The sequence below is a fragment of the Acanthaster planci genome, linkage group LG01 (genome assembly GCF_054643075.1).
Source record: "Acanthaster planci isolate LZ-2023a linkage group LG01, COTS_SCS, whole genome shotgun sequence".
NCBI classification, from domain to species: Eukaryota; Metazoa; Echinodermata; class Asteroidea; order Valvatida; family Acanthasteridae; genus Acanthaster; species Acanthaster planci.
This window is the reverse complement of record NC_141777.1, coordinates 11,002,483-11,029,747: the sequence shown is the minus strand read 5'-3', so window position 1 is coordinate 11,029,747 and position 27,265 is coordinate 11,002,483. Positions and strand designations below refer to the sequence as shown.

At 39.1% G+C, this 27,265-nt stretch overlaps 1 protein-coding gene across 1 annotated transcript in view; it reads right to left on the bottom strand.

The window, feature by feature from the left end:
• The window catches only part of LOC110981419 (uncharacterized), a 75,571-nt gene that overhangs the window by 10,867 nt on the left and 37,439 nt on the right, over window positions 1-27,265 (bottom strand). The window contains exons 19-24 of the mRNA XM_022238982.2: window positions 22,546-22,597; window positions 20,991-21,038; window positions 19,597-19,658; window positions 19,092-19,178; window positions 9,067-9,355; window positions 5,651-5,758 (exon numbers count right to left, since the gene is read on the bottom strand). Of these exons, the coding sequence (XP_022094674.2) occupies window positions 5,651-5,758; window positions 9,067-9,355; window positions 19,092-19,178; window positions 19,597-19,658; window positions 20,991-21,038; window positions 22,546-22,597 (646 nt within the window). The remainder of the gene's footprint in view (window positions 1-5,650; window positions 5,759-9,066; window positions 9,356-19,091; window positions 19,179-19,596; window positions 19,659-20,990; window positions 21,039-22,545; window positions 22,598-27,265) is intronic.

Here is a 27,265-nt window from a genome sequence, read left to right as displayed (position 1 = left end):
TTGCTGAATACCAAGTAAAGAAAAGGAAAGTAAAAACGAAGAACGGCTTCATCAAAGAAAGTCAATATTTACACCTGTAGGAAAGTACTTCACTTCAAGGCAATAAAAATGCATGTATGTCTTTAGGCTTGTGGTTCTCATCTCGGTAAGCAATCAAAATTCATGGCCAATTGGTGAACCTACTGGCAGCTTGCCAATCATGCAATCACTCTATCTTCCCTCTGCATCTTGCCCGTTTTTGCCCAATGGAACCTGATGGAAACAGTATTTCAACTAGGGCCTCTCAACTGGTTCCAAAACCCTTTTATGAGTTTCCTCTGTGTGCCAATGTATTTGCACACTGGATGCTACTTCATTGTCACATGTCAAGTGGTGCGAACAATGATCACAATGCTAGCAACATTAGATATTTTAGCAAGTCTAGAATCTGTAAGCTCAAGGGGGCGGATACTGCCGTCCCAATGTATTCAACATAGTGTACATGCATATCCAGTCAGTTAGAATATTCATCATGATCAGCTCCAATGATGGACTGAAATGATGCAGGAAACCATTTCATGAGGAGCTAAAGAACACTATAAAGAACACAAACAGCACCCCCCCAAAGAAATGAAAACCAGAAAAATAAAATAAATAATAAAACAAAAACAATAAGAAACATCTTCAAAAACAATACTAGAGAGCCAGGGCTGAGACTGGTGCATGTGACAGGGCACACCGCTCATCTGCAGTAAATCGTTAAATTGCACAGTACATGCACATGATAAGGGTATAAAAAGAATCCCCCCTAGTGTAAGCTGTCTGATTTGATCAAAAGCCAGAAGACCTGACCTGTGCATAGAGCACTAATTTCCCGCTGCCTGCTCACAGGTGGGGCGGCCCGTGTCTGATATTGTCCCCTCACTTCTTCTGACGTTCTAGTTTTGGAGTTTTCTAACTGGCAAAGAATTCCACGGAATACAAGGCTGATAATTTAAGCGAAACAGGTTGAAAGTAAGTGCGCAATTAGATTGTACAGACCTATTTGGGGTCATAATGGAAGAATGGCAATCAGCAACATGCTTATTTGCTGCTACAGTTTGATTGGGTCAAACTATTTGCGACCCCATCAAGCTTGTCAGCTCACCCCGCCCCCCTCGAAAACCTGGCATGGCGGACAGCCAACATAATATTTGCAAAAACCAAACCTTCTGTATCATGTGCTGTTTTCACATTTGTTCTCTAATCTCATTGGCCAATAGTTTTCATACTTGCAGTGCATGTGCAAATATTTCATAACACCAGGGAATCCATTTAAATGTAAATGAGTGTATATGAGAGAAAAAAAAACATGAGGGCTGTATTCCTATGTGCACGGATTTCACTTTTTAAGCACATGGCCAAAGCTGGACTTCTGGATAATGCTCCTGTATGTGAGAGCCAGCCCTTTTCATTATAACCTATGGGCTACTTGCAGTTTGACAGCATCGAGTGAGACCCCCCTAAAAAGGGGAGGGGGGCTAACAAAGTAAGCAGAATCTTATTTTTTTTCTCCATGCATATACAGAAGAAACATCTCATTACACTGCAGAAGCTGCTTGTCCAGCAGCAGATAGAAGCTAATGCAATTTGCAAAACAGCTGCTTGATGGCATTTCCAATCTTCATTCGGATCACTTACTGTGCTTTCAACTAGCAAGAAATCCAGAGCTGCAACTGGTATGCATATATGTTTGGCTATCATTTGCACATTTAATGTCACACTCGCTGACATGATGAGAAATGCAAATAAACCGAATAAATCTTGATTTCAACAGGAAGTTCTTTTAATAAAGGCTTAATTTTGGAATTTGACAAAATGCTGTTTGCATGTCTCTAAAATGTCCCTTTTTCCAGGGTGCCATTGGAGGAAAATAAAATATCCATGGAATGATCACCAGAGATTTTTGAGGGCCCCAAAGCAGTGTAGGATCTACAGTATACATTTGCATTTGCCTCAAGACACCTCCATTAAAATACCAATTTCCTGTGTAGTACTTCACTTTCTATATGTAACAAAACATCTTAATGGATAAACTCAGGACTTTCAATGTTAAAAGAGATTGGTTTTAAAAACCTTGAAATCCGGAAAATCCTGATGAAAAATGGAATATCCTGACAAATCTCCCCCCTTGCCTTATATAGCACAAAGTTTCCCTTGGGTTTGCAGTGCATCTCCCATTATAATACCAATAAATGTAAATTCTGCCAGGTATGTTTCATGTCTATCTTGCATGATACTATGATTTTTCCCCAACAGAGACACATGAACATGTAATGAACATGAAAATATACGATTCCACACTCAAAGTTCTGCTTGTCCTATTGTATGAACTTAATAAACTGTTCATGAACCAATCCTGGTCAGAATTGTCAACTGTCATCATAGACACTTTTACAGTGGTTTGATGCACTTGCCTTGCATACTATTGGCACCAAAGAAAAGCAAGGACCATCTGGTATGATTGAGACTCTGTAGTCCCTGTACAAGCTGCCTATAAAATGCTGCCCCTACTAAAATTACTGAGTTTACTTGACAAGACCCTCAATTGTGAGCTTATAAGATGTCTGCAGAATCCAAGAGAAAAGCACTCAACATCTACAGACACATCTGTATTAGTGTAAAGACATGCGCTCATATCTCAACTATGGCAAGCCAATTCCTTTATACACTGGAACAGTGAGTGACTGGGACAAGTTAATGCCCACGTCCAGAAGGGACCTGAATCCAAGTCTATTTTTTTTTTTAAGTAATTGATGATGAGAAAAAGTGGAAAGGCAGCTTAATAAGATTGGCAAATTTACTGAGCAAAGTGCAAGTGGCAATGTACACAGTGTGCTGTGCCAATTTTTAATATATCCTGGAACTATGGAACTCTTCATTTTCATTAATTTTTTTTTTCATTAGCATTATCTATTTTCTGTGAGCACTACTGGTACGGAGACGAATAATATATATTTGAACAAATCAAATGAAGACAGGTTCATGCACATAAGGGGATAATATACATTTACACAATGTGCTGTCCACCGTCCACCTAGTCTGAGGGCAGGTAAATTTATTCAGAACCAGCAGTTTTTGCTGGTACCACATTTCCAAACCCCCAGTTAGGGATCTTTATATTCTCATCATAAGTATTGAGAACAATGGAAAACAAGGACTATCAGATAGCACAATGGATTATCAGATAGCACCATTGATTATCAGATAGCACCATGGGGTATCAGATAGCACCATGGGGTATCAGATAGCACCATGGGGTATCAGATAGCACCATGGGATATCAGATAGCACCATGGACTATAAGGTACTATCAGTTTGAAACATGATGTTGCTGGGAGTGAACGGGCAGTTTTTAACAGTGCGTTGTTGTGAAGGACAGGCATTTCTCTTGAAACCTACATGAGACCCTACACCTTGTTTGAAATAAACAGTATTACCCTATTCAGTCATCTTCCTTCATTCCCAAACAGCTCTAATCATAAATTATATTTTTGTGCTAAAAGTAGATGTCCAATCACATTAGCATCTTTGAGAAATATTTCTCAATTGCAAGACAATTCATTTGAAAATTAACTGGGGAAAAAAACAGAGAAATTAAAATCTTAAGCACTTTTGTTTTCATCCAGGTTTGACAACTTTACAGATGCAATGTATTTAATGGAGTCTTACAAACAAAATGACTGAAGTTTTTTGGCCCTGACCTTGCAAATGTTTAACGGCTTAATCTCAGATGGAAACACTCCCTATTCATTTGTGAATATGAATGGTTCTTAATGTGTCTATGAAAGCATCCATTGGTGCTTTCTTTGGCCAGATGCAATGCAAGTGCATGTAAACTGAGTGTGTTACTTCCAGTCTTTGCCAAAAACATTTGGCAACCACATCTGTACGTGCAAGTGCAACATGTCAACACTGCAAAGTGTTTTGTGAAAACCTAACTACATTTTGACATTCTGGCTTATAAACCACAATTTGCAAGACACTGTATTCGAGTAACAACTCTAGGACAACAGTAATACCTTTGAGGACAAATTCCAAGGCACAAGTTTACATTGATCCTGCACAACCATCAAATTTATGTGCGGAAATGTACATGATACAATACATGAGTGATGCCTGATTGAACAGGCAACAGAGTTTTTTGTATGACTGCATTCATTAGTAACATGTACATGTATGTTTACGGCTATTTATACAAAGAAAAAGAAACATGTCAGGCCTGTCAGTAAATTTTCCCCTTTGTGATGATATAATGCACACATACATACACACATATACATAGCAGTCACAAGATTCCACCTTCACCAGCCTTATCTTTGGTGGCTTTATCAGATGTACGGCTTATCTGTTAAACAGTAAAGTTGTGTGCACAAAACAGCCTAGAAATCAGCAGCATGTCCAGCTTGTGGTGGGGGGGGAATTCAAAAGCAATTACAGCTTTGGGCTTATTTGACATGATGTTGGAGGAGAAAAAATATCAAAAGCCTTATACGGTTTCGAAATCCTAGCTTTTATTTCATGATGTTGTTTTCTTATCATTTTGGTGCTGATATTTGATACACAAATATTAAAATAAGAATGTGATCAATAAATATTAAAATGAAAATATCAGTGAAAAAAATCTGCCACTGCTAGCGATGAGTTGTGGGTCCATCAAAAGAGGTCTGTCTTTCCCAAATTTCCAACACATGAACAGACAGAGTTTTTACAGGGAAAGGTTTAAGTGCCGGTGACATAAACAACAGCTGATTGGGGCAGACTAGTCTAAGGCAAGTTTCCAGCTTATTTGAGAGTCTTGGAAGTCAGGGTACTATTATGAACTTACACTGCAGGTTGTTTTTGTGTAGTTTAATGACAGGTATTAGAAACTCACTAAACTCCTATATGCATATCAGCATAAATTTTGTCTTTTTGTTGTTTTTTCCTGAAGCTTGGTGAACCATGGGGGCCATTCATTTTCACAGACTGTTTGGTCGTTAACTCACTGGTTTTATAATCTTGAATCTCATGGCTTTTAAATGTAATTATTCTGGAATATCGGTCTTCTGGAAATAAAAGCCAATCTACATGTAGTAATTATGATGACACTGGTTGGTCCCCAAGTGACTATATGTTACACTGATGGTTGCATTATTCACATGTGTGAAGTTTTCGTTGCAGCATGCTGGGGCACACCCATCAATAATGCATCGACAAAATTAACTCTACAGACATCCGGTACATTAAAAATGATCTGTTCTCACACAAACGTTTAATGTATACAAGGAAATATGGGTGAAACCTAATTATCATAATGTTTACTCCTCTGAAAGTTCTTGATAGTCTTTGTTGTAATTTTTTTTTCAAGAAACAATCAAACATCAAATGTGAATAAAACAGGCGAAGCTACGTTTGACCTGAAATATAACGGCACTTCAAAGTACATCCTCAAAACAATCTAATATTGGAAATGGCCGCAATTCTTACGTCAGTCCTCAAATAACTGCCCATTTCTTCCAAACTTTCAAACACAGATCTGTAATTTTGTGTGTGTTTTGGGTGCCTGCTTAGTTGGGGAAACGGGTCTGAAATCTGATGAGACAACCTACTTCATTTTCTCCCTTCACTAATGGATGGATTTCTACTCTACCTGAATATCTCTTTCTCTCCACGGCAGAGACAGACGACCTACATCAGCAAGACTGAGAGCTTCCACATTGTGGGTGGTGAGATGGGCGAGCTTGCCACTGAAACGCATCTGCAAGATGAGGAGATAAGCCTGGGCAATTTAAAGTCAGAGACCATGACCCCCGGTCAAATACGAATAGGCTTTGATCGTCACTATTCTTTTTTTCCTTTTTTTTTTGGTGTAATCTGAATGAAAATCATTCAGTGATAGGTATGCTGGCATAAACTTGGCTAGTTTGGAAAAGGGAACTGATTGGGGCTGATTTCTTCATGCCATGGAAATTTCCTTGACCCTTGATCATCAGTTCTCAATGGGAATAGATTTAGAAACTTTTCAATATAAGGTCTGGCTAGATGAAATGATACACCTGCTGAGCAGGCCTCCGGCAATGTTGGGTTGTTGTAAAGGTCTTGACCACTTTAATAGTTAGGATACAATCAAGGTTTAAGAGCAATCACTACCAATCATGCCCCCATCTTGTCTGCAGATGCAAATTGGTCTTGTTTAAAACTTTCAAATTTCACTACCTACCCAGAAGTTGCAGGTCCATTTATCAAAACAAGCCAAGTTATGTAAAACAGAGTACCAACAGCTCATGAGACAACAAACACAAGTTCACAGTCCAATTTGCTGAGTACTATCTAGTACATGAATTACCCTTCACCCTTTTGTATTACAGCATTTCAAATGGAGTTGTCCTTGAAGATTTCTTCCTTAACGTGTAGCTTCAGTGGTTTTTTTCTTAAACGCAGTTTTTCCTGAAACTTTGTACTCCTTTATATTAATGCATTGAAGAGTGCACTTCTTTCAAACAGTTAAAATTACCCATACTCTCAGGGTCAACTGAGGGCACTGCTGCCATGACATCATCCAGAGAAGAAATACGCATAGTTCAGTGAACAGGTGCTACTGTTCAAATTGTGAACATGGAATTTACTTACCAAACACATTTCTGAAAAAGGGAATAATGCTTGCTTATGTACATAATCAACAGTGAATCAGCAAAATCTACAAATCTACAAAGCTCACAAAATCTACAAATATGCAGGATTTTTCGTATCAACCAATGCAACATGGACCTTCTTCCTGGAATGACATCACAGTTTTGCTTATGAAATGGAAATACTTCGCATAAAACCCCCAAAAGTAGCAAAATACCCTTTAAAATGGTGAAACAAAAGTTGACAGTCAGGTTGACTGAGACACAAAGGTGCCTTTTGAAGGCCTATAGGCATAATAGAACAAATTGATTGCAGCTACCCTTTAACTCTTTTTGAAGGACGAATAACTTGTACAGTTCCTCACACATGGTTTCTTTTATGCATGATGTTTTGACCTCGAGAGGAGGGAGAAAAAGTGTCTAGCTACTCTGTGTCATCTCCGCGACGACTGGTTGCCGTGGTGTTGTCAACCTCAAAGCAATTGCGTTGCTGTGGTGACAAATTACCCGCAGCCTGTGATGAGGACACTAGCCTAAATTGATTCTGTTCAATTAAAGAGAGTCCAATGCAACATTTATGCTTAGCTTCTCTTGGACCCTTAAGCTACACACCGGATATATAGAATATGGGGTTGCTGTGATACACCTGTACAAGCACATCCAATGTGAGACTATGAGGGTCAGAATCACTAAATATGATGTGCAATCAATTCATATTGCTGCTCATCACATTCATTCTAATGTCACATGAAATAGATGCAATTTCCCCGTAATTGAATCTGTTAAATTAAAGAGATCCCTAATGCAACATTTATGCTCAACTTCTCTGGCATACAAGTACTTAAGCTGCATGCTGGATATCCATGTAACATGGACGGTATGGGGTTGCTATGAGACATTGCAGACATCAAATAAGAGGAATTGTTGGTCAGAATCACTAAATATTACGCACTGCTAGTCACATTCAATTTCATTTCAAATAAAATAATTTCCAAGAAACATTTGCTATTTTCAGAAGGGCTGTGTGATGATGGCATTTGTAAGTTCGTGGCTTCATCATCCAAACTGCACAAGCGATCTCAAAGTGTAGCCAATAGGCAAAAGTATCATATAATAGTGTACACATACTGTTCTCCAACTGCATCCTTCCTCAAAAACACCTGTTTTTTGCATCTGGGTGTATTACACCAAGAAAAGTAAACATACACACAGAACCAATATCCTTTTTATTACCAGCAGGGGATATACTTGCACACAAAGCATCTGAAAACAGCAAGAACATGTGAAGCAAAGAACAATATCAACACCATATCCAAACACCCAACCCCAAACCTAGACCTGCACGTAAACCCAACCCCCCCCAACCCTGACAACAACCCATAAACCAACTCCAAAACTAACCCCAACTCAACCCACCCCACCCCGCCCCAACGAAAGCTTACCGATAATGCACATCAACCTATGCATTACACGTACATGGAATAAATCTGTTCAGGCATATGTCCCTCTAGAAATTCAAACTACTAACTGTGCTGATATTGTTTATGAGACACATCTATGGGACGAACGATACAGAAGTTGGTACTGTGGGTCCAGTCTATGTACAGGTACAGTGCAAAACGGCATGGTGTTCTAAAGCACGTGGATTCCGGATGTTCAGTGACTTGGATGCTGGTCAGACTTTTCCATCAGGATATGCATGCATTAATTGCACACATACGGGTATGTAAGGCCCTGGACCGCCAACTGGAAGATATTTGTACCTGCCGATCCACAAAGTTTTTGACGCAGGGAATGAGAGTTTTTGAGAGGGAATGTTTCATTCATGAAGATTGGGATACATTTATGTGGCTTGAAACGCACATAGAAACAGACATGCATTCTTATTAGAAGCATAAATGTACATACAAATCCTGAGAGAGTAACAGTTTTAATGCCTCTTATTTCAACAAACACGTGTGTGAGCACGTGCAACTTATTTTTCTACAGCCCTCCGTTTTAGGCCATTTGCATACACGTCTTTGTAGAGTTTTCGTGGGAGGGGATATGCATCCAACAAAATTCACAGATGGTTGATGATGTATTTGTTCTACGGATTTTGCTCATGTATTTTCATTGGCATTATTCTTTGTTTTTCTCTCTGATACACAGTGTTTATTATGGTTTCTTGGGTATTTGTTATATAGAATTTTTCCCAGCCCTGCTGTTTCCATCTTCAATGACGCAGATCCCTCTGCATGCATTACGGCAAATATAAACAGAATTTATATACATGTACTTCATCCAAATTTCATGGACAGCTTTATACATGTAAATCTCATGCATTTTGGCCATTGCATCGGCAAAAGCAGTTTCCCATGAATGTAGACTAGCTAAGGGATGCAGAAAACGTAGAGTACTCGACAAAAATACACCACTGGCCTAAGGCTGCACTCACTTGTACAGTGCTTATTCTCAGCGGCATCCTCTGTCTCTGCACCTGCACCCCCAACAGTCCCTCGCCAAGCGCTGGGTTCACCACGCTGAGTGTGTACACCTCCACCCCCTCATCTGGCACTGCTCCTTTCAAGCCATAGAGGGCTGAGGGGGATTCCTGGGAGGCACAGCCATCAGAGACACAGGATGAGGGCTTATCCTCAGGAGTCCCTTCCCACCACTGCCTGGCAGCTCCATTAACAAAGTTGCGGAGTTGGGGATCATTCACCGCGCCACCGTCATTTGTTTTCCTGAAAACAACAAAAATTAGGAGTAACAAAGTGAGAGAAATGATTTCACTTAATTCTTATGCCATCATTAAGTCACAAGGGCTGACAGCAATCGTAATGATCACTTCATTTAGAGTAACTAGGGAAGGTAAGTGTGTAATTGCAGGGGAAGCTAGGCGCTTAACTGGGGAGAAAATCCAAGCCTTCTGATGGGAAACCTCAATAACTTCGAGGCAAGTGATACAAAGTAAACTCTACACAGAAACATGGATAATGTTAACATTGTTTTTGTTGATTTAATATAACATTTTTTTGTCTCAAATGACTAATTGCCACTGTTTCTTGTGCTTTAAGCCCAGTGGATGGCTTTAAGACACTGCAACACAAAAGGGAGAAATAGCAGGTTGTTGATTGCTGAAAAAGTTTATAAGAGTAAATTGTCTAATTAACGTAAAAGGTACAATTCGATTTTGGGTTTAATGCAAGCTTAAACATATACATAAGCAAACATATATATACATCAAACTTGAAGTGTCAAAGGACAGGACTTTAAGGGCCAGCTCCACAAAAATGGGTATAAGGGGACTTTTTTTTTTTAAATGAGTTACAGACACATTTGAATTAATTGGTCACATTATAAGCTTTAATTTGGTGTAGGCTTGACCCCTGTGGCATTTTGTTATCTGGAGATATAGTGATTTTTTGCATAATCATATCATACACATTAACAGAATTGCTTTCAGAGATAAAGCCCTTTAAACACAGGAAGTGGAAAAAGAAGTCAGCCAAGAAGAAAGTCTCTTAATACCCACAGCAACAGTTAGGTTTCTGGTATGAATTGATAAAGTATTGATATAATAGACGCCAATAAACCAAGCAGTAAAAAATCACCCCGCCCACATACAAACGCCCTTAGTGTGAAAAAGCACAGTGTCCCTTAATGCACTTTTTCACAGAGTGAGTCGCGTATCATTTTTCCGAATTCTGCATGCCTGAATATATAATCAAAGCTATTACATATGCAAGAGCTACTCATTTACCACATCGTTTTCTAGGAACCTTTCAAGAATTTCATAATTTCAAACATTTCATACACAAAAAAAATAACAGGCATGGAAATAAAAGCCTCAATGTAATGTTGTGTAACACTTGTACTCTAAAAACTTCAGCAAACTGGAATTTGATATTTGTTTCAGTTTAATTATGGAAAATGCATGTCAAGTTTCACGTTTCACGTACATGTACCTGTAGCAAATGATTTTATCATGGCACTGTTATTTGTGGTATAACTCAACTATAAGGGGAGGTTGTTATGGTGACGTTTCAGATCTAAATCAAAGTGATATCTATAACATCTGAGAAAAAGAATACAGGGATTGGAACAGAACCAAACTAGCTATAAACTGTTGGGATATCCAAACACTACAATAAGCCAGAGATCTTTCATACCAGCCACGAAATAAATCACAACCAAACCAAACTACACGTACAAGTATCACACTTCTGCAGTCCCACCAAGGTTTTATAGAAAAAGCTTACTACCACCCGACTCTAGTACCTATTTATAGAGGGTTTGCATTGCTGGCATCTTGCAGGTCATTGTTTTTGTTCCACAGGATGTGCACCAAGGAGGTTTCCCTGTGGAACACAAGAAATGCCCGGCAAGATGGCTACCATGCAAAGCCACTTTAGGTGAATCTTTTTAGGTTTAGTTTGTCATCAAAATGCAGTACAGAACGCAGGTCTTGAGTTCATTATAATGATCTGTTTTACTGGCATGCCACATGCACATGTTTCAAACAGTAAAGGCCAGATTTACTAACAGAACCTGTCATGGTGGGTGACTAAACTCAGGACCACAGATGATGCCATCTGTCACGTTAGGTTTACAGATAATCAATAAACATCGGGGCACAGGAATTACATACACATCGATGTAAAATGCCTCCAACCTTTTAAAGTTATTAAGGATCATGCCTGACACTGAACATTACCAAAGCCTAATGGTTGCCCTAACATCGATTCAATTGTTTTGAAGAATGCTTCTTTGGAAGAGGAATACTCAATTAGTCCTAATTCTGAATCAATGAAGAAACGGCATCAATTAAGAGATTTCAAGTACCAATATGCCATACCGGTGCATGTAAATGTAAGTCATCTTGATACATGTACATGACGCCAGAGAAAGGTATGACATCAAAGCCACAATTGAGCACCTGCCACACTAATTCCAACCAAATACTTTTTTTCATTAATTAAAATAAACCAAAAATGTAGATTACACAAACATCCAAAAACAATAGTTCTGAAACGTTTGTCCCTTCACACTGCATTTGAAAGTTAACACTTGGAATTGGCGTAGGATTTTTTGGGGGGTGAAAAAGACTTCATTTTCACACAAGCACTCTCATTTCACATGCCTTGAATTGGGGATGACGAGCCCACTGGTGCGAAAATGTGTGAAAATCTTTTTCCTCTGCACCTGTGTGAAAAACTAGGATAATTCTTTTCCCACTTTTGGAAAAAACTTTGAAAATCTTTCCCACACTGAAAATGAATTCCCTGGTAAGAGAAAAAGCGTCAAGAAAATTTCACGTTCCCGGATTATTTTTCAGTTGCAATGTAGTCTCCATGTAGTTCTCTCTTTGAGGGTATACTGAATTCATGGTCCACAATGGGACTGTATGACACATATGCTAGTGTCTTTACGGCTACAAAATTTAAAAAGAAAAACCATTCCATTTTCTACTTTTTTCTTGTCTGATGTCAAATGCTTTTCACTAATGCCTATGGCAAGTGTCCAGATGTTGCTAGCCACTTGTCTGTGGCTCAAAAATGGAATAATCATATTAACCAAGATCACCAATGTATTATCTTATGCATAAGTCAAAATTATCTACCAAATAACAGAACAGTCCAAATAAGGCAAATCCTCCTTTCCATACAATGTGCCTCAGTGTCACTGAATTACCTTTTTTTTAAGGTTAAAGTTCCTTCAAACTGTGGCATGTTTTTTTTAACCTGACCACTTAAAAATGGCACTGTTACATGGGGTGAGAGACACATTCTCAGAGGGATAAGAGAACGGTGGCATTAGGCATCAAAGATCAATCAAAGTTTTCGATCTTACCCATGTAGGAATATGTGGATGCTGGAAAATTACTATGAAAAAAAATGAAATTGTGGGAATTCCCGCCGCAGCCTTTTAGTGTAAATAAATTAGTGCAAGCAGTTTTCAAGGACTTGGATGTATACAAAACTATTCAGCATAAATTATTGCCGAGTTTCAAACCCTAGCATTGTGACCCCTTGTTGGATCTAGTTGCAAGGTTCCATCTTCAATTTCCTGATTGCTTCGAGGCCAAGTCATTCCTCGTTTATGAGGAGCATAAATAGGTTCAAAGATCCAACGCAGTTGTATGGAGAGTCACAGTACAGTCAGTGAGCTTTTGGGGAAGTTATTTCTGCAGAAATTAGCAAACAAGTATAAATCAGACCAAACAAACTTCCAAGGTCGGCTGTCATATATCCAATTTACATTCAGACATCATAAAACACAAGCCTATAGGCCATGACCTGATCCCTCTGAATCTGAGCCTTTTGCAAGATTAGAATAGCCAAATGGAGCATTCCACATCACATTGGCTAGTGTATCACCCTGCGTCAATCTGCGGGGTAAAATGTAACAGCTTTAAATCCCATTACACCCACAACAAATACGTTCCAAACACCATACATATATTATATGTAAATACAGTGTAATTACACTGGCCACAGCAGGTTAAATAAATGGGCACTGCAAGAAGCAATAAAAACCTGCCCGCATTTATCATCCAATTTGCAGAATTCTATGATGAATAATCACACATGGATGTAGCGCGGGTTGCGCTCTCTCTGAAACCAGCACGGCAACGCTTCAACAATTTTTCAAAATTGCCCATTCTTTTCACAATATTTCAAGGGTAAACTGGGCCCTTTTCAGATGTAGAGTCAACACGTTGTAGATACAGGTTGGTTGCTTTGTTGTCATTGTGGGATATTTAAATGAAAATTCAATATCAAGATACTACTATGCTGCCATTGTTATCTAGACCTTCAAAATTGAGCTTAATACAAAGGATTAGTGATGAACATGAGCAGACAATGCCTGCTTTTTCCTGTTACAAACAAAACACTTTTTGTACTCTCACTAAATATCTGATTATTTTAAGAATTTCAAGAATGAATATGAGACAGTTAACTGGCCTGGTATAGAGGGTGGAGGTCTGATCAGTAAAATCTCATCAGTATAAAGAAACAAAATTTAAATATAAATTCTAACACTAAAAAAAGTTGAAACGTTATCTATATTTACCAACGTTTCTGTTATATAATGTATTTCAAGTACTTAAGCAATGGAGTTATTCACGTCGCAGGTTGCACCGACCAGCCATGGCAACTACAGTACACAGCCATTACGAAACACAAATCAGTAACCATGGTAATATAAGTTCAATTATCCGAGTCCACTGCGGACTGGGGCTTAAGTAGTACCAAAATGCATCAATTATTGCATGCACCGACACGCAATTCACACCAACACGTAATTCGCGGCAAACAAATAGGGAATTTGTAAAAAAAAAAAGAAATAACATTCAAACACAACTAAAATGCTTGTACAACATGCACATGTATAATCATTTGGAAACACTCTGAGTGGTTTTTTCTTCTTTCCTTTTTGTGTTGTTTGTGTGATTTATTGTTAAGTTTCGCACATCTGTTTGTTTTGGGTATTTTCACACTTATTATGCATTTTTGCCAAAGTTGAAGTTACAGCTAATACTTTTGGATGGAAAATGTACATTCAAAATCTACTATTGTATGTGCATGACGACCACCATCTATGCAGTCACAAGGGGTTTCATGAGCCAACCTAAGTAATTAAAAAAGGGGAAGCCTACACAAATGTGCCGCCAAGATGACATCTGACTTCCTCGTGCAGAGAATGAAAGATGGGACACTTTCTAAAGGTTGTCCTAATACAAACCGGTTGGGACAATGAAAACACACACAGGCCAACCAAAGCAAAGAAGCCGCAGTCTGCATCATACTAATGGCTTGGGCAAATGCAATGGCCTAAATGGACACCCCCCCTTTCTGCTTCTTTTCCTTTTCACCATTTAATTGAAAGCAAAGGCTGGAGGCATTGAATGGGACATTACTAAGGCATACAGGTCAGCAAACAAAGAGTGTTGTTGGTGACCAAACATCATTCAATTAGTCCCACAATGCGCGCTGGAAACTCAGCGTAATTACGGTTTTATTTATACTCTCATCTGAGAGTTGAGGGACGGAGGAAAACGTACGGCACAGTTATAATGATATTTTTGACCCACAAAATAAAAAAAGCAGACTCATCCTTCGTTGCCTAACATGGTTAGCATAAATGTTTTTATTAGTCATTCAGATATGCCAATACAGATTTCACGAACTGTATTCATCCAGAGAGATTCTATGATGTACACGTGTATGAGATTTGCATTTCAACAAGAAATAAAACAGGAAGAAATGCAAGAAAAATGACATTTCATAATGACATTTCATAATGAGTAATACATGTAGTTTTCCTGCACATAAAAGAAAAAGAATCCATCTCTATATTGTGTGTTTAGAGATGTAAGAAATATTATGTTTTTCCGATTACTCTACATTTTTACGGTTGCCACTGAAGCAATACAGATCTTGTGTTTTATTTCAACAAAGGTTGGGCACTTTAAGAAGTCATCTTGATTTTCAACTGCTGTAGGGGAAACTAAAAATGGGGTCGGTCAGTACCAAACCTTGTCTGAGTTGAAATTCAACAGAGCTTTAGTGAAACATGAGTTCAGGATCATAAAATGGACTGCTTGCAACTGATGAAGCCAACTGGAGCATTAGTCATGATATACTATGCACAACATAAAAGTTGTACTTTACATTACACACGGCGTAGCTATGTACATGTACTAAAGCTCTGCTGCAAAAATCACTGTGAACATTTGTTCACACATGAACATATCATACGTACATGAAGCTGCTAGTTTGTGAAGGAGAAAAATGTAAAATACAAAATTACAAGTGGTGGTGAATAGAAAACAAGACGTCAGTCTTCCCTATGTACGGATAATTTTTATCGAGCCAATTTCTGCTGTTAATAATCCTCTTTGGGACAAATCAGTACAAAAATCTTAAGCCCAAAAAAAGATACGGGAACCCTGTTGGTCTAGAAAAGGGCTATTTTCTTATTTCTGCATTTTCTAAATCATAATCATGTCCTCGTTTAAAGCTAGCAGTCTTCAATTCTCCATCGGTTTGGGGGATTGAGGCCTGTTTTGTATTCTTAGTCGATCATTGTTTTGAAGCCAAAATATGTGCGCACAGGTGTTTCTGTTTGCACCAACACAGCTAAAAATGGTAATAAAATAACCATGTTGCAAACCCACGCCTGGAGCAATTTCCATCCATTTTACTCCGTCTTGAGTTGAAAACGTGGGCAGATTACTACTTTTCAGAAAGTATCTTCATACAACATTCAGGGGCTCGTATTTGAAATGCAAATTAAAGAAAAAAAAGGAGCCAACAGAATAAAAAGTAAAGCTGTGATGGAGATAGGGGCCAATTTCATAGAGCTGCTTAAGCACAAAATTTGCTTAAGTGCCAGAAAACTTTGCTTGATGTATCGGGTAACCAGCCAAAACTACATGTGATGTATATTGCTTTGGGAGTGTATTTAGCTGTCTTTTGGTTAGCATGAAAATCATCTAGAGTTTGAGCTGGTAACCTTTGTTTTTTTTTAAGCAGGGCTTTTCACGCTTAAGCAAATTTTGTACTTAAGCAGCTTTATGAAATTGGCCCTTGTTCTCATCTATAACATATCTCGATTTGAAAAGCTGTACGAAACACACTGTGATATCACATGACCACACTGATGCTGAAATCATGAAACTGGCTCAGTTTTGTGACAATTCCCTATGTACTCACTTGAAAATAATAGCCTGGTGAAAATGAAATCTGCTTTGTATGGTAATATTCATATTAGCAATGGCTGAAAATTCAAGAAGTTTACAGATGCAAATGACCATGGAGAAAAATGAAACGCAGCTGCATTTTGAATGAGAAAGCATGTTTGACATTACTCAATATAATGCAAAACACAAAACGAAAAAAAGAAATGATCGTTCATCCCTAAAAAGATCAGGGAAAAAACAACAACATATTTTCATCCAAACGTGAGTTATCTGAAAACATTTCTTGAATTAAGGAGATTTTACATGAAATGACCCACATGCAGTCTAAAAACTACTTGCTGTATGTACTAGACCACAAAACAGTAAAAAAAAAGAAACTAACCCAAAACTGCCAAGTAGGACTTGATTTTTAACAGAAACGATGCGGCCACTGACATTCCACATGGTCAACGACACGCAAACCAAAACCTCTGCAAGATGGCATCCTACAGTCTCAACATTTGGAAGATTCTGTTAACTGTGAACAAGCACTGTCAAGCCACTCTGTGAATTGCCTAACTTTTTATCCTAACGGCTCTGATGCTTTTGCCTAACTCTACGTAAAGGAACAAACAGGTCATTCCTGTGGTGCCCAACATTTGTGTATGATTAAATATAAATGCTGCATCAAAAGTTTACCTTGTTTTGCAGTTTCCTATAAAACAGGCACATACATGTATGCACTACATGTAATCTACAGCTATGCAATACCTAATAGAGAAAAACAAATCATGAGCTTACTTTGCCTAACTTTCATTTATTTCGGTAGTTATTTTCAGCAAATTCTTCAAGCAATAAAGGTACATGTAATCTTTGTGACTGATTACCTTGAACAAACCTTGGAGGAAAAGAGAATGGTAGTAAAGGGCTTCAACTTAGTTGTCCAGTAAACATTGTGTTTGAATTTACACAACTCAAATAATTAGAAAAAAAAATACTTCCTCAGTGAAAAGAATGTTTAGTACCTTAGAATATCAGCCCCACGTCTGAATCTTTTGTAACCCACAAAGATACTCTAGACCTTATTCATACAATAAAATTAACGAATAGCAAATTAATTCATTTGAAGGAACTAGCACTGTTCATTTTCTTGATCTTGAATTTAACTCCTGTGAAATGGGCATTTATCGTAAGAAAACACACACTGGGCAGTATGTTCACTTTGATAGCTTCACCCCCTGGAAGCAAAAAATCTCCTGGATACGTAGTTTATTTTCTAGAGCCCATAAGATCTGTACTCCTGGACCTCGTCTTCAACATGAACTGAACACACTTAAACGATACATGTCCTGGAATGGGTTTCCGCTGTATACAGTCAACCGCATCTTTAAGAAACCGTTTACTACACCAAAACCTGTCTAAAGCCGATTCACCCCAAATAAATGAGGATGCGGACATAGCCAAAATCTGGCTATGGCTACCTTTCACTGGAAAGGTAGGCCAAAACATAGTCCATAGATACATCAACAAGATTAATCGACACCTCACTAAGAATGTCAAAATCATAATTATTTGGAAATCTAAGAAAGTGATGAATATGCTGCCAACTAAGGACCTGACTCCCAAAGAGTACCGTAGTTCTGTTGTATATCACTTTAAATGTCCAGGTTGCAACAACGATTACATTGGTAAAACTGACAGATGTCTAACCAACAGAATCAAGGAACACTCAACTGGGCCCAACAGTGTAATTTTTGACCATATATCATCATGTGAAGGCTTTCACCACATCCTGGGGCTACTTAATCTTCCTATTCTTCTGGATACGGGCAAACAAGACAATTTTCAATTTTCCACCTACCAGTCATTGATACTTAGCAACACTAGCGTCATTGATTATTCTACACACTGGCTGGAATTGTTATTTAAGGAAGCTTTAGCCATCAGTCACTACAAGCCATCTCTAAACACTGGATTAAGGGCCTCCAAAGAGCTTGCTTTGTTTGGCTAACTCTGTTTATGGGATGATTCAACACCTCACTTCTCCTTTGTTACATGTACCTTACTGCTGGCCTCCTAACACCTTGTTACCACTGGTTTATAAGATGATGCTGTCTGTGAGCCATTCAATTCTTTGTTTACTGTTTAGACTCTCTGATTGGCCAATTACTCCCCCTCTGACTCATGTTATAAGGTTACAACTGCATGGCTTATCTCATTCCTGAAGATGTTCTGAATAAAGAACGAAATATTGAATCAAACATGGCTTTCATTAGTCTTTATGGAGTCTGCATAATATTGAGAAATTAATTTATCTCATCAAATTAAATTTGTGGGCATGTTTTGCTAAATGCTTACCCAAAATACCACCGGAGGTAACAAAATAATGCAGTTTTCACAGTATTCGTTGCAACTGAAAACATCTACCCTTGATATATCACAGGATATTTGTGGGCATGTTTGCTGGTTGCTTACCCAAAATACTGCCGGAGGGAACACAATAATGCAGTTTTCACAGTATTCGTTGCAACTGAAAACATCTACCATTATATATCACAGGATATTTGTGGGCATGTTTTGCTGGTTCTGCCTGGTTGCTTACCCAAAATACTGCCGGAGGTAGCACAATAATGCAGTTTTCACAACTGAAGACATCTACCACTGATATGTCACAGGATATTTGTTGGCATGTTTTTTCTGATCTCTCACCAAATACTGCCAGAGGCATTGTAATTTTTTCACATAACTTGCTGTAAATGGAGATATTTATCCCCTTTTTTGCCTGTACTTACCAGGTGTCCCACCACCAATGTTCCTTCCCTGGGAGCTCACTATAGGTCACATTAACACCTGCCTCTTTCAAAAGACGAACCATTCGCCTGAAAAACAGTTTTATGCCAAGCAGCGTTTTAAAGCAATTCTATATAAATTATAGTTCTTTTGTTCACATGATTTTCATGGGGCAAATCTGGGTCCAAGTATACATAAATTTTGTTGTATACAGCAACAATGGCGCCCTCATGCTACAATTCCTTTACAGCTCACCAAACTCACAACAGTCAAAATCAAATACACAGCACTTTACATAGCAGTCATGCTTTAAGGATGATTAAGAACTTCAAAATAATACTACTGATAACATGAAGACATGTTCTTATTACTATTACAATGCCATTTGTCTATAGAAAAGTTAACTTTTTCCCTACTTTCTTTTTCTTTTTTGATATGGCATTTTTGTATTAAACATACTGGTCTGTGTGTTTGGATGATTGATACAGGGCTTTTTCAATTTCTCACCTTACGAAGTATGGGTGTACTGTCCGATCAAGGGCACCGATTCTTGCCAGAACAGGGATACCCTGGGAAAAGGAAAAAAATGGTCAAGGAAGTCCAAGACCCAGAAAGTGTGTAGATCACATTCGCCACCAGTTCTGTACACAACCTCACCTGCATTTGAAATGAGAACGGTAACTTTCGACTGGCTTTGTGTCCTGATCGGCTTACATACAGTCACATGGTGTGGACCATGTTCTGGCCTGGGTTTAAATTCTTATCTAAGAACAGGACAGACCAGTGGAGAGGGATCTTGACCTGTTTGTCACACTGTATTTATATAGTGCAAGGAGGCGTGGTATGTGGGGGACCGGGGGTGCCTTGTCTGATACGTGCCAATATGACTTGGGCATGCCCAAATTTCAACATGTGCACCTTTGTTCCATGCTTATTCCTTGATAGCACTCATAAAGCACATTTTCTGAAGGGGTGCCATTATCCCATCAAACCTATCTGATCAACTTCATCAGGGAATTAAAGGCTTGAACTTCTGCTTTCTTTCTCTTACCTGCTTTCTTACTAGGGAGGTGTAATGGGGAATGGGAGGTCACAAGAAGTACACAAGTACCGTGTCAATTATGGCATCAGAAAAGAAACCCAGACATTCAACATTGAGCATATGATACCTCTGGTATAGTAAATGCTTCAATATAAGTGTTTTAGAGGCACTCCATTATTTGAAATGACCCTAATTCCTTTTTCTCTAGTCAGCAGCACATCAAACACACTTTCATATTTTTTTTACAGGTTTGGATGCTGTGTAAATCAAGTTTCTGACTGTCTGATTGGACATTATACTGATCAACAGTAAAGCTGAGGAACCTCCTGTACCCTTGCCAGCCCATGCCCACGGATCTGAGAAGTACAGGAGTTGCACAGTAACTACAGAGATAAGTTTGGGCACAGCATAAAAGGGAAAAGAGGGGATCTATAGGGCACCATTTGCATGGCACGCAGGGGGAGGGTGAAAATCCCTGCATTTTTACATACCTTTTTATTAAAAAAACCCTTTCCTGAAATAGAATGTTCAACAGGCCACGGGCAACATTCAACCTAACGACATAACAGGGCAAAGTCAGGTGGGACAAAGGCCTGGGATGGGCCAGGTATCAGGGCGGCCATCTTTTATAAAGAGTTGTACAATATACACAAACTTGTACGCATTCATACTTTTAGACAGCAAACGTGAGACATGCATATTGAGGCCTAATGCCAAAACAAACCTCACTGTACGCCACTAACAACATCAATTTGAAACCATTCTCACTTTGTGGCCAAATGTTCTTTCTTTTCAGATCTTCAAGCCTTTGGGAAGACCAAGACCCCAAAATACTCAGCAAATTTAAAGAATATACTACCTTCAGATTGGAAATGTGCTTATCTGCATCATTTTCTGCAATACAGGCCTGCGAATCAAAGGAGATACATTGTAATTTAAACGACACTGTCAAAATGTGTCTTCGTCATTTGCGATTAGGGGTTCCACACAGATTGGAGCCTCTGGAAGTCCAACTGCGAGGACTTGCTGAGCAGTAATGCGGGGATAACTCTTTGACAATGTGCTCATTCTGATGACGGACACCTGATGAGTGGTGAACGCCCTCATGGTTGGACTTTTCAAAATCGATCGGCTGCGGCTGGCAATAAAGCACATGTTGTATGGGAAGTGGCTGATGCTGTAGGCCTTTTGCTTCCATATGTATGCTGTATATTTCAGTCGCAGCCACAACTTTCAGACACGGCCCGACACAGGGAAGCTCCAGGTATATTCACGTCACCATCAAACATTGGCCACCTAATCCACACCGCAGATGTACATGTACGCAATTAATTAAGGTCTCCATTCACCAGCTCTCATGAAAGGAACCAAGATCAATATCCCTCTTTTCTTGATGCAGTCCATGTGGGAGGGCCCAGCAAATCAAAATCAGGAGCGAATTCGAAGTTGACTTCGTTAAAAAGTGTATGGTTAAAATACAGAAGTGACTTAATTTTTAAGCAAGACTTTTTACGACAGTCGAATATGCTAATTACACACTTCCTAAAAAACAGGTGCTAAATATTATCTTGGTCAAGATATTTGCCTATCAGTTTAATTTACAAGATATTCAACAGAATGGCCTCAGTAGCTGCCCAAATTTGCTGCATGACTGAAAAAATGTTTGCACAGCACAGAGCTGGGAAAAGTATTGGAGACATTGCCTAGCCACTCAGACAACAAGAAAAAGAAGAGACAGGCTGGAGAGTTCTTGAACTATGGGCCCTACGGTGTGTCCAGCACACACACACAAACCAGGCATTCCAACAGAAATTGTTGTACTTGCTCAGCACTGTCCTGTGAGAAGTGTGCATAATCCCTTGCGCACATGCAGTGAATTCAAAACTGGATGTCATTGCTATGTAAAAACATGGAGCAATACTCGTGGTTGACAGAGCACTGGATACAATAGGTGCATTCAAGTATAACATGCATGACTTGGGTTAAACCTTCCCCCCGTCTTGCTTTTTGACATATGTACAGCACACATAAATGTATGGCAACTCATATCAGAGTTTACCCCATTGAAGCTACATGAATGCAGCTTGAGTGTGCATATACTACTTGCAGATGTGTACATGTATGTACAAGTGATTTTTATCTGAATGTGCACAGACCAATAATGGATTTTGTGCAGGGACGACGGCAGCAGTGGGATTCAAGTGTCCTTTTTCCTTTGTCACCACAGCACGTGTTCATCGATATAAGTTGATGGCATCCAATTTCCTTTAGCCCTGGCTAATTTTCTTGTTTATAAACTGATGTTAACTTGATAGTGTCACCATGCTTCTATGAGAAATTGTCTCTTCATTTCATAAAAGAGCACCAGTGATGCACAAATGCCTCATGCATGTCGGTTACTGTTCAGCACGTACCTCCATAATGGCTTTGACAGAAGGGTCTGTATAGCTGGTACTCAAGTCATGCCTAATCACAAAAAAGAAGAAATCAGGATATGAGGTAATTAAGGTCAAGCAAGTCGATTTCACAAAAAACCATCTGAAGCTGAGATGCAAAGTGGTCTTCAAGACCTACCATAGATAGCAACACTGTAATCGCTTGTGTTATTTCGTAGATCATTTCAGGGATTTCGATATTCATTCAATCATCATTTCAAACAATATTTGAAGGTGAAAAGCAACAAGTTGAAAATGCAAGACATTCAATTATTTACAAATTTCCAAAAGTACGGTGTTACTACTAAATTTAAAGGTAGTTCATGCATTTATGCAAACATAAGGTTGAAAATAGTTCAGGCACTTTTCAAGTATTCAGTCTACATTTTATACAACATTTAATATGCAGGGAAGGTATGCTTTTTTCATGTAAGAAGTAATTTTAGCCTCAATTAAATTTGTCTAAATTTAAAGCGAAAACCTAGAATATCCTAATTTCTAGTTGGATCATAGGTTCTCATAAGTTACAGAATGTTCATTTTTTCGTCTTTGTTTATTGTCAATTTTTGAGTTGACTTTCCCCTTCAAAACATATAAAAAGATCAGGGCAAGAGCATCACAAGAGCGAATTCTCTCGACTACACGTAAAAATAAAGATACTGTCCAATCTTTTCCCATGACACATTATGAGAAGCGGGGTATATTGGAAGGGGATGTGCTGTGTCTGGCAGATATTCCCCCCAGGAACCACATATACGTCAGAAAACAACACTTCTATAGCAGAGAGGGAGAAATTGCCAACCGACTTCTTGAGTCTCTGAAATAAGGATAAGACAGAAAAGGAAGGCTATATTGTGGGTCAGCAATGCCAATATGAAGAGAGTATCTCTGCAGAAATGGGCAGACCACAGCACAGTGGTGTTGGCCTCCGAATGAACGAGACAGTGTTTTCTGATATCAGTAGTCAATGTAACTTAGCACAAATCTGTGTTTACATTCAGAAAAGTGAAAGTCCCAGACTCAGCTCGGGTGATTTCCAATCGATATAAACCCGAGTGAAAAAAAAAAAGGTTTATAATGCCATCAGCACTTCACACAAGATTTTAAGACAGATCAACAACTTAGGTATGCTGCTGAACTGACAGCACGAGGATGCCAAAAGTTGTACACAAGTCTAGTGATAAAGACAAGTCCTGAAGTTCAAATCAGACATGGGTGTAGCAGACGAGACCGACAGGGTTGGATGGATCAACTATGACATGACATTACTTTGGCTGCTTGTCTGTACTGCTTTAACCTCTTGATGCCGGGACTTTTTTCTGAGAATTCCAGCCTCGCTTGGCCACGAAGGACACCTGCCAAACTGCAAATTCTCGATTTGTACCCCTGCGTGCTGTGCACGCTTTGATTTACACAGTGAAAAGGCTGATTGTTCGGTGGCATGCGGCTCTACTCACGCTTCCACATTCCCATTGCCTCTTTTCAAAGTGGGGACTATTGTGAAGCTGGTGATTATGATGCAAATTCGGTCTTTTCATTTCTTGGCAACACACAAAGGCCAATCACCATATATACAAGAGCCAGGGTGTGCCTTCTTTCACCGTGTTCGCTCGAGCGTGGGCCCGAGAATAATAGCTGAAAAGCGGGCCGAGGGATCTCAATTTTTACGGCATCTCTTACCACTTCCGAGTGAGAAGGGGTTTTAAAAGGCCCTCATCACACTGGCTGAATGTGACACAAAGATTAGGCTGAAGAATGAAGCGTGATGGTCTGAACTACAGCAGTTAGGAAAGTGAAGAAGAGCCTAAATGCAAGTTATGGCACAGAGAATTAGAAAAAGGTTCATTCAAATATATTCATATTGACAAGGACTGAAGTTTTGGAGAGGTAACCTGATGGTGCAACATCCCCAAAGGGACGAAGTTAGTGGCTGACAAGTCAGTGTACACTATAAAACAAGAGGGACATTCTGTCTTGTTTTTGGTACCCTGAAAAGGTCCACAACATTTCATTTGGAGAAAAATGGAAAAGTCCCCAAGCTGATTGTCCCAATGCACAATTCTGTAAAAAAACAACAATGAAAATTATCCACGCGAATTTTCCGATGGAAAAGAAGAGCACTTGTCCTCATCAAAATAAAATCCTGTCACGGCCTGAACAAGGTGTAATCCCCTACAAGTATATTCTATAAACACGGCTTGTCCATAATCTCTCTTCCTTCAGTTTTCAACATTTCAGCAAGTTTTAAGCATTTGGACAAGTAATCCTTGCCAGAAATAAAGATAAATTACTCCCATCTTCATGAAATGCCATTTGGAAAGGAGCCTGGGGAACAAAAGAAGTGCTCCTGATTGATTGGACAGTTATGCACGATGCATTTGCCTTGGACACTAATCACTCAGTCATTAACATAGACTGACTTCATCAGAAGACACACAGTTGTGTTCCTCAGTGACCTATGTGTTCAAGGCAGTGTGAAATCAACAGTAAGAGTGAACATTCTTGCCCATGCTACGCCAAAATGTCATGGACAGGATGTAGATGAGATGTATCAACCCGAGACAAATTAAGATCAAATGATGGGGGGAGGCTTATCTCTCCTCCTGCTTTGCACTGATTGCTTTGCACTGATTGCTCTGCACTGCAGCTGTGGTGACTTGCGTTGTTTTCACAGGAGCAGCAATTCAAGAAAGTATTACGAAAGAAATCCCCGTCAGCTGATTCATGGGCCATCAAGCACACAGCATCTCACTGAATTATGTAGTCCATAACATTCTGAAATCATTTGCTCTTCATGCAAAATGGAGCACACTTTTGACTAATTTTAGTTCTGAGTATTTTTTGTCATACTTGTCTCCTCTTTGAAATAATCTTTAAGTATTCAACTGTATATAATGGGGGCCTGGCCTAGTACAAGCAGTAGCTTTTGGCCAGCCTCCACTGTTCATCATGTGCATTAAACAATGTTATTTTAGATCACAAGATAAATGGATGGATGGAAATGAACCAAACCAAACCAAAACTGTTACTGTCTCTGATGAGAAACAGTACAGATGAAGAAATTTCTGGAGTCACGGTTGGTACTGATGCTTATAAAACAAGGAAACATTATTATGTTGTCAAAGCATTACTGTAATCTGTGTAAGCGTGATTTGTCTGCTGAAGCATTAAATAATCTAGAATGAGACAACTCCTTGTAGCCATTTTATGCTAGACTGAGGAAGAGCATCGGAAACTGGTGACTTGTACATAAACAGGATTTGCTCATCAGGTGCTGCATGGAAGACATTGTGGAGGTTTTACATTTGTGCAATGGGAAGAATAAGGTCATTTACTCAGTTACAGATTGATCCAATCAATGAGATGAATTCAGTTTGTTACCTCATGAAATTACATCCTGCACTAATAAACATTCATTAATTGATACACTTCATCCATTACATGTACATGTATGTGGTTGATCTACAGATGTCAAGACTGACAGAGTGTTGTCCCTTATGCTTGATGTTGTATCAAACTTTAGCTGGTAGTGGCATGAAGTTGGATAACCAGTGTGCTAAACTAAGCATCCATGCATGGCAAGCAAAGTACAAAATACCCAAAACATCAGTCTCAACAGTACCAGAGACATCATCAGGAGTACTTTTGACCCAGACGTGACCTTCACCTTCTGGTAGTTGGTTACTTGGAGCAGTTGAAGGAAAAAGAAACGGAAGCCTTGAACAAATTTCTGTGCCCAAGCGTTCTTCACAGGTTTAGTTACATACATGTGAGTAGTAACGTATGTGGCAGAAACGTGGGGATTAAGATAAAGGAAAGAAAGATGGGACATCTCACAAGTACAAGCTCCAGGTATAAGGCCTAAAGGCAGCCGTAAAAGTGACTATACCTGCTCCATGCATAAGAAATAAGAGCATGTACATGTACATTGTACATGTAAGTGCAGTAGCTGCACAGCTGTAGCCTTGAATTACCACCTCAGAAACAGCAACAGTTGTTCTGCTTGCTGGAGTGAGAATGGCCATGCATGGTCCCCAATGGGCCCCCCGTGGATTGGCCAGTGTTGCCCATGCATAATGAATTTGCAGAGTGGTTGACAGTGTTCAGGCAGCCACCAGATTAAACTCTCCTGCCAATGGCATCAGTGGGGTACACGTACATGTATATATACTTACTTACATTGGACACTGAAGGGGTGGATCATCAAGTGTCAATTCTGTTTGGCCAACTTGAAGCTTTTGTCAATTTTTACAACTGTTTTTGTGCATCACAGGCTGCAACATACAGTACATGCAGATGTATCTGTATTTTAGCAGAATACCCATGGGTGGTGTTATGGTATAGCTAAAATATGTATTATCTTCTGGAATTGTTTGGTATGGAATAAATGTTGCAATTATTACCAGTATTAAAATACTGTCCAAGCCTACATGTACTTGTACATGTACATTTTTCTTAAGATAACTTTCAAGATCTAGAGCAGGTGATTTTCTGCAATCGCGGAAAATGGACGGAATCAACACTTTGAAACAGAATCCATTGCTTGAAACGGAACTTGAAAAATTTGCCTCTAATACTTCCACGAAGTACTATAACTAAATGCCTACCAAACCCTTTTAATGAAATGCTTACTTTTAATGAACAAATTGCATGCATGCAGCGCTAGCAGCGGCCGGCACAGCGCAGCGGTGCGGTACGG